Source organism: Acyrthosiphon pisum, chromosome A2 (genome assembly GCF_005508785.2).
Source record: "Acyrthosiphon pisum isolate AL4f chromosome A2, pea_aphid_22Mar2018_4r6ur, whole genome shotgun sequence".
Taxonomy (NCBI): domain Eukaryota; kingdom Metazoa; phylum Arthropoda; class Insecta; order Hemiptera; family Aphididae; genus Acyrthosiphon; species Acyrthosiphon pisum.
This window is the reverse complement of record NC_042495.1, coordinates 77,314,597-77,323,942: the sequence shown is the minus strand read 5'-3', so window position 1 is coordinate 77,323,942 and position 9,346 is coordinate 77,314,597. Positions and strand designations below refer to the sequence as shown.

The 9,346-nt window shown below is 28.5% G+C and overlaps 1 protein-coding gene across 1 annotated transcript; it reads right to left on the bottom strand.

Annotated features, from left to right (window-relative positions):
• Nucleotides 1-4,396: 4,396 nt before the first annotated feature.
• LOC100163538 (complement component 1 Q subcomponent-binding protein, mitochondrial-like) lies at nt 4,397-7,738 on the bottom strand. Its single transcript, NM_001246149.1, is given in 5 exon segments — nt 4,397-4,754; nt 6,382-6,470; nt 6,533-6,714; nt 7,128-7,278; nt 7,367-7,738. Coding segments are annotated over 5 exon segments (732 nt in total). The 5' UTR covers nt 7,536-7,738; the 3' UTR covers nt 4,397-4,613.
• Nucleotides 7,739-9,346: the final 1,608 nt, after the last annotated feature.

Genomic DNA, 9,346 nt, shown 5'->3' with positions numbered 1-9,346 from the left:
TAAAAAAAAAAATAGTTGGGGTACGCAAAAAAAAAATAAAAATAGTAGAGGAGCTCCGTCCCCCTTGCGCACCCCCCCCCCCCCCCAATTCGAGCACTGTTAAAGATATAATATATTTAACCGTGCTTTGACCTATGTACGTCATAATGTTTTCTAATATAAAAATGCTTTGATATTCAAATTCGAGGGTAGGTAGTTTCTGGTAGCAAATTATATCTAGTTGGTACTTTGGGTATCAAAAGTAAAAAATAACCATTAAATTTCAAAATAATCGGGAAAAAAGCAAATTAAATACCAGGTTTTTCATAAAATGTTCTTACAACCTAAAATATTTAATTATCAAAAATACATACGCAGCATTTTTTTTATAGACATTCTGACATTCATACTTCAAATTTCAAATTTCTACACAGCTAAATATAGAAATGAAAAATTAAGATTTTAGTTGTTTTGTTTTAAATAAAAAAACATTATTCGTAGGGACTTCACTTTTGGCCACTACCTACTATATATGAATACAGAATAGGTACAGTTAACTATTGAAAATATTTATATTAATTTAAATTTTAAACACATTTTTAGATTATAATTGGGCGATGAATGTATTGAACTTACAATGTTGTGTTCTTTTCTGCAGTCTTTCATGGCTCCTATTAAGATTTTACGGGAGTAAAATTCTTCCATTTTAAAATTTGGTGGTGGTATTTAGTTGGTACTTGGGGTAAAATTTTAAATATTCACATTTCACATACTTTTCAAAATAACCGGGAAAAAATAGGTGAACAAAAGGTGGACAAATGGGTACCGCTCTGCTGTACAGTAGTTGTAATAGATGTGTTATATTTGAATACAATGATAAACCATTATATACGAAAAACAATACTAAACGTTTAGCGTAGGTAGTCCTTATTATTTTTTATTCGTTGCTATGGTGATAAACAAAGTGTTAGAAATTTAAATCCCATTTTTAGCGGTTTTTCGTAATTTGACGGTAGTTTTTTTCGACGCTTTCTAAAACTAGTTACTTGGAATTTTCAATTTTGACCTCGCAATAGTACCAACTAGGGTAACTTTTCCATCAGATTAGACGCTGATCTCAAAAATCGAAGCATTCTTGATGCTAACTACCTAAAATGTTGCTAACAGACATATATAACACACATCATTGTAGAACCAGTGATAAAATTGTTGAGCTATTTATTAACATATCAAATTTTCAATTTTTTTTCAAGGCACTTCGTATTTTATAAGTAGATACTATTAAAGCATTTTAAAAATATTAAAGATACATAATATGCAAAATTCGTAAGATCACAAACATTTGCAAATAATTTTGTAGTTATCATATAGGTTTATATCATATCGTATACAGCGATTTATCATAGAACTAAAATTTAACATACCCATTACATTACCTCACTCAATAACGAGCGACGCTCGACACCTATAATATAGTGTACAGCAGAATGGTTAACTTCCTATACTTGCCCACCTTTTTAAAATAATTTGTGAACACTATCCCTATAATAAATTAACATTTATTAAAGTAAATACATAAATATGTAATAATTAATATACATATAGTATATTGGAATTATATTGCAATATTGTATTATACAATTTTTTTTATTTTTAGACGCTAATTAGTAATTAGAATTAACTATAATTTATATTATTAGTATTTGTGAGGACGTATTATAATTTTAAGGGGCTTAATATAGGCAATTTTAATGACTTATGATATATTTTAAATATATAATATTATAATGTATAGGGAACGGATTTATACGCACAAAAAAATACTCTAAAATAATTTTTTTTTTAAATACTAAATGCGATTAAAGTTTGAAAAGATTTTATTTTATTAGATAGGATATTAAGGTAAACTCGTAAACTATTATAGAGAAATTAATGGATACATAAAAAAAAAACTTTAATACAATTAATAGCTCGCGCAGTTAATTCGTCAACTTCAGCAATTGCATTCTAAATCTTCTCCAGTAAAATTCATAGGCCACACGCTCTTCCTAACGTTAATTGATGACAAATCGTTATTTTGCGCTTGAATGATAAATATTTCATAAAGATTTTAACTGCAGACGCTCATAAAATATTTTTGTAGATTTAGATACGTTAGATTTTTTTTGGATTATAATAACAACTTATAAGGCAATCTCGCATAACCTTATAAAGCTTTTTGATTTTGACTGAGTGAAATTTTTTTACTGGCTAGATCCAAAATATTTTGTAGTGCCTACTAAATTGACTTGTCACTTTCATAACAGAAATACTTTACTGCTTTAAAAGGCGATGACAGACACAAATAAAACAAATTATTGTAAAATTAAATCCCTGAGCTCAGAATCAAAATATTGACAATTATATGCAAATCGAAATGGCACATTATATTGAATTCCATAGCCTTGAAACGAGTTTCTATGGTACCTACAACAATTAATGCGATATAGGTATAAAGATTGATATGCAAATGCATCAACTAAACGAGTCCTGCTAATTAGTGTATACGCAAAACAGCACACACGCACAAAGATTTAATTTCAAACACATTTAGATAGGTACTCAAAACAAATTATATCCAAAAAAAGTTTAGGGAAATGAATTAAGACAGGTACGTCCACGACAATTAAATAGGCTATTAGACAATACGTATTTTTATCAGGGAAGATAATTAAAACGTATAGTACATGATACACTATATATTTATATAAGTATACTGTGTACCTAATGTATATTAATTAAAATAAGTTTTAAATGCATAATAATTGTGTTCTAATAATAATTATAACTTAATAAATGTCTTAACCAATACACTTATTTTCACAACACTTTATGAAAAAAAAAATAACAAACTAAAATACTAGGTATCGAACACAACCATTTCAAAATAGAACAATACAATATTATAACATTCTTCATATCATACAAAATCTTGAAATTTGATTATTCAATACCTAAAACTGGAGAGCCTATATAACCTATATTACGCTGGACATACGTTTCTATACTCCTATCATAGTTTAGGACTTAAATTAGTACACTTCTTGCTATCTATACATTTATTGTATAGAGGACTGACGTTTTAATACCAACGATCACAAAAAGCATATTCTGATTATAAAACTAACTCAAAATTTGAAAAATGAACTCGCGTTAGTTGACTTTAGTGGTACAGATATTAGCATTACATCAGAAACCACTTATAAATAATACCTAGAGAATCAGATAGTTGTATATCATCACGAAGGTGTATTGATACACCTGCCATTACGTCATCGATCATCGTAATAAGCTGATTCTATCTATAGAATTTTGAAATTTCTTAGACTATTTACAGGTAATTATATACATTTTAAATTATTTGTTTTGTTTTTTTTTTATATCGGAAAAAAATGTATGCTTGATCAAAGTTTAAAAATGTCATATAAGATTGTTGTTCTCAATTAAAATTAAAAAAAAAAGTTTACTGTAATGGTACATTTTAACGACATTGTTTACTCAAACTATAATTTCTCATTAAACAATTAAAATTTTCTTTTTTGTAATTCAATCGTGGATAGAAGTACATGACAATATTTTACAAATCTAAGGCCTGTGTGGTCCCCCCTTTCCCCACACAAATACAACCAGAAAAGGCCTAGAGTAGCTGAAGCCAGGCTAAACTGTTCACAATGTTAATAAAAAAAACATGATATTTTGGCTTTGTTTCTCATAGGTCAAATAGACAATACTTAATTTGAAGTATTTAATTAAAGTTTCAATTTAATAACAAAAACAGATTACAGCGGCTACACCAGGGGTGGACTGGCTACTTCAGGTCCAGGGTGCAAAATTAATTAGGAGCCGTACATTTTTTTTAAACTTACTATATACAATTAGGAAAGAATTCTACATTACAACAAGAATTAAATTTAAGAAAGGGCCTGAAAATGGTAATCTGGGCCTGTATTATAAATACGAATAGGGCCCGGGATGCTACCTGGTTTATAGCACCCTGGACCAGTCCGCCCCTGGGCTACACTATGTTACAAAGCCATAGATCATAATATTATACACTATATTATGATCCAGGTACAAAGCATTCATATAATATGATAGTTGATTATAGTTCATACACATAATAAATTTAATTGTATGTAATAGACAAAAATATGAAAAAAGTTTGTACAGCGCTTATCCACTTTAATTAGTTCTTACTTGATAAGGACTAGTTTTGGGCAAAGAACATAATATTATATACTATGATTTGGGGAAACTTGGTAGAGTTTAAGGCGGTTAAAGTATGGGAGGGTCCTTATATGCACCAATCCAATAAATTACTATTTACAATGTATGAAATATAATTTGGTAGATAAAACTAAAAACAACACACTGCAAATGACTATTATTAATAATTATAATTATTTTAATAACTGAAATACATAGGATGTACTTATATCAAGGAAAATAATAAATTTAAAAAAAAAAAGAATTAAATAATACCTGATAAAAAAAAAACTACTTGAAAGCTTCATAGTTTATTTTCTATTACATCAGACTAAAGTAATATACAAAGTTAGTGTTTAAATTTATACTTTGGATTATTGATGACAATCTTAAAAAAATTTTCTTAGATCATTTAAAAATTTGATATATACTTTTTGTTCATACTGTGTACTCAAATCTGAAATATTTTCAATAAATGTGTTGGATATGCCTTTCTCTGTTAGGAATGTCTTCAATAAATCATAGAGATCCTATAAAACAACAATAAAAATATTAAAATAGAAATGTATATAATATATATATTATACTAATAACATTTCCAAGGCATTGTGATACTGTCCATTTTTGATAAGCAATGTAGGCAAATATATACATTGTCCAGACTGTATCCTTAATTAAGCTAGGGTGGTCATTTGTCACAGATTATACAGGGATTTACAGATTTAGGAACTCATAACCAGATTATATTACTAGGTTTCACCATTAAAGGAGCACACAACACAAAAAAAGTTGTCTTTAATTTTTTTTTAAATGTTAAATTATTGTAGCTATGTTATATTATAATAGCTATATTCAATGATTTGGTAAAAATGTGATGTAAAAAAAAATATTATTTTAAGACATATTAAGAAACAGTAGCGGATTCAAGGGGGGAGGCCCCCCCCCCCTACTTGGTAGTTATATATTCATAACCGTAATAATATGAGTTAATAATGATTATAAGTCATTGATCAGACTGGCACCGGCACCGTCCGTTTTTGTCGGTCGTGTAGAGTCGTATACGCTAATGTCAGTGTGAAAAACGGAATTTAAGAAGTACAATGGGGAAAATTGTTTAAATGGATTAACGTTAATTGATATTCATAAAGAAATTGATGTAATACCAGAACTCAGAAGATACCAATCTAAACATTTTATTTTTGAAATTTAGTTTACATATAAATGTGTGTAATTATGTGTTTAAACTTTAAAATGATAAAAGAATCAGAAATTCAATATAACATTTAATTTTTTAAAGTTATATTTATGTTAATTGTTATTAATGTTTGTATGAATGTTTGTCAATTTAATAAAATGCACCAATTATAATTTATTATTTATTCGATTTTAGAATTATAGTAATTTTGCTTTACTAGGTAAATTTTGTTATTAGTTTTGCTATTATTTATACATGGTACTTTAAAAATGTATATACAATTATAAATGAAAGATAAAATATGTTGCCATACACACCCTTACATTTACATTATTAATAAATTGTCAATTAACTTTAAAAAGACTATAAGCTATAGACAGCAGTAGTAAAAATGAATGTTTTAATTAAATACATTATATCTTATTAAATATTTATTTTTGTTTAAATCAATAAAATTTAAATTATATTATATGTGTTGCACTGTTGCCTAAACAGTATACAGTATACACCAGGGATGGTGAACCTATGTCACGCGCATCACAGAGTGACACGCGCGCATTATTTCAGTGACACGCCAATTTAAAATATAATTCATAATTTTTACTTCACTTTCCAAAAAAATTATTGATAATTTGAAACTATCTTTAACTTATTATTGGAATATATCATAAGATATTGTAATCTGTACTTTCCATTTCCTAAGCTCGTAAACAATTAGATTAGATTATCAATAAATTTGCTTATCGCTTTTACGTACAAACGTAAGTACAACAGAACAGTCGACAGTCGTCAACAGATAGTTTCGGATGCCTTACACGACGACTAAAAAAAAAAAAGAACTGCAAAGTTTCTGACACGCGAGGCAAATAAAATCAAACCATACATTTTGATTTGACACGCAGTTATCAAAAGGTTCGCCATCCCTGGTATACACCCACATAACAAAATATTATTGAACTTACAGCATCCAATGTATCTCCAGCTAAGGCATATTTATTGTCAGAGTATTTGTTTTCATAAATAGTTACTTCATCAATGTGAAATACTTCATCTGTAAAATTGTAAGATTTAGAAATGTGAAAAATAAAACTATAAAAATATATCTTCTAGTACCATTTGATTCATCTAATTCTGTGTTTTCAAAGTTGTTGGCATATGAACAATTGAAGCCGAGAACAACATCACCTCGAGTTATATCTATTTCAAAATCTGGCTTAGATCTTAATGCAACTTTATCTACTCCTTCAGTTTCTTCTTCTGTTACCGAGTGATTGATATTAAATTTTATGGCAATTCTATAAACAAACATGATTTTTGTTAGAAATTTAAAAATGTGTATTCATTTAAATTAATAGTGATATTAATCAAATAAAATATTTTTATTTTAGTGATTTTAATGGTATATTTTAATTAATTTAGAAAATTCACTAAAGTGAATTCAGATTTTTGGTTTTATTCAAGAATACAACTTAGAATCGATAGTAATATTGTTTAAATACCAACTATAGTAAATTTAAAGTATTAGTCTTTTGTAACAAATTTAGTAATTTATATTAGAACCTAACATTTTATAAACTATCGGGTAGTTACACCAATGGCACAACCACAATTTTTTTGTGATTGAAATATTTAAATGTCAACATAATTTATAAAAGCAGGATTATTTATAAAGAATCACAAGTTATAAAAAGAAGATTATGGGTTTTACGTTTCATCAGAAGTTTCCTTTGTCAATTCTACTTCAGCACCATCAGCAGATACTTTGAATCCTTCAAATGTTTTAGGTAAATGTGATTTGTCAGATGTCTGTTCTTCGCTTTTAATTTCATTGTCCAAGAACTGTTGCAATTCCTTTTCAACTAAAACAATGTGATTTATGTTTGTACATTATATTTTAGAATGTCATTTTAAAACAAGCATTTTTAGTTTTCAAAAATTAAAACGAACCTGACGAGTGTGCAAGCCGTGCGTTTAAAGGTCGTATTAGATCTAATTTCCCTGTTGATGACCACATTGAACGGTAGATGGGTACCATTGACATATTTCTGGTACTGTTATTAACGATCACATTGGAAATTTTCATGGTAGATCTTAACGATCTGATAAAAGTATTCATGATTAATATTAATTTAAATACACGTTGACAATAAATAACGTTATTATATATAAAAATGTGTTGAGTATAGAATTTATAAGTTTTAAATGCTGTAATTACTAATTGAAGTTAAATAATGTAATGCCTATGTCATGTGCTTCGGCAATTGAAATAATGAATTATGAAACAGGCAAGAGTATTATCATTTATTATTTATCAATAATTAACATATTATACAAAATACAACCACAGAATAAAACATCATGGAAAAATATCAAATATAGAGGTATGTCAGCAAATAACAATAACAATGGGTATTTGAATTTTGTTTGCGCATCCCCACTTTTTCCTATGTGTAGGTTCTCCAATTTTTATGCTTTGATATAATATTATGCGGCCAATATATGCGTATCACAAAGTGGCTGACTTACCTTATATTATACTTTGCCATGGTTACCATATCAACCTGTTACCGGGTATCTCAGTTTTAACAACATAACCTCAAATCATTTATAAATCCACCTTGGTTTATCCATGAAAATCACGAAATCACGAACGCGAACCACGGTTTTAAGGATAAAAGTGTCACAAACTAATAATATTATCATGATAAAATTTGAAATTGAAACTTTATTAAAAACTTCAGAATATCAACTATTTGACCTATGAGCACGGTCTAAGATGTATTTTAGTCTGTGCCTACGAGAAACAAAGCGAAAATTACTTGTGCATCATATTTTTTGCCATCATTGTGAATAGTGTAGCCTGGCCACATATTCTAGTCTAGGTCCTTTCACTGGTCGTGTTTGTGTCGGGATAGGGGGGGGGGGACCACACAGGGTCCAAGATGTATAACATATTGTCATGTAACTTCTGACTGTCTTTTGTCCATGTTTGAATTACAAAAAAAAAAAATTTTAATTATTTTATGAGAAATTATAGTTTGAGTAGGTATTCAATGTCGTCAAAATATGCCGTTGTACTAAACATTTTTTTAATTTTCAATGAGAACAACAACAATAAAATGTCCAAACTTTTTGATAAAGCGGCAACATATATTTTTTTATCGACATTCAAAAAAAACCGAACTAAGTAGTATAAAGTGTCTATATATATACCTGTAAATAGTCAAAGAATTTTGAAAATTCTGCCAATTATAAATAGGTACAGTAATAAATCCACTTATTACGACATATATACAATAAATCATTTGTTTAAGAGTTGCGCCAAAAACCAAAATCAATTTTTTCAAAAACAGATTTTGCGTAAAAATTCTCATTTTTCCTTAATTTTTCTTTTGTTTTTTACGGCGCTTTTGAAAACTACTGGGAAATTTTTACTTTTGAGACGGAATTTAAATATGTTGAAAAACATTATAACAAACAAAATTAATGTTCAGATTGGTCAAATCTACATTAGTTTTGATTTTCGAAAAAAACTACTGCAGCCCCCTTAAGCATAATTATTTCTCAAACCAGCTAGCCAGCCCCCTGCATAAAGAGCATGCTCTTTATTTCACATTCTATGACCGTTCACGATTGTTTCTTGGCTTCTGCCACTCCTCTCTTCCTTGGTGTGCCCAGTGCCCCAGTATTTTCGAGAGGCATTCTTGGATCAATTACATCCAGTGGCGCAACCAGGGGGGGGGGGTTTAGGGGTTTTAACCCTAGGGAATACCATAGTAATGCCACTTATCGTATTGTGTACACTGTACATAATAAGCATGGAGACTGCAGAGTAATCAAGAATAGGTACTTGTTTACATAATGAACATTGAACACTGTAATAACTGTTAGGTGTACTCGACTACGTCATATATATTATAGTTATAA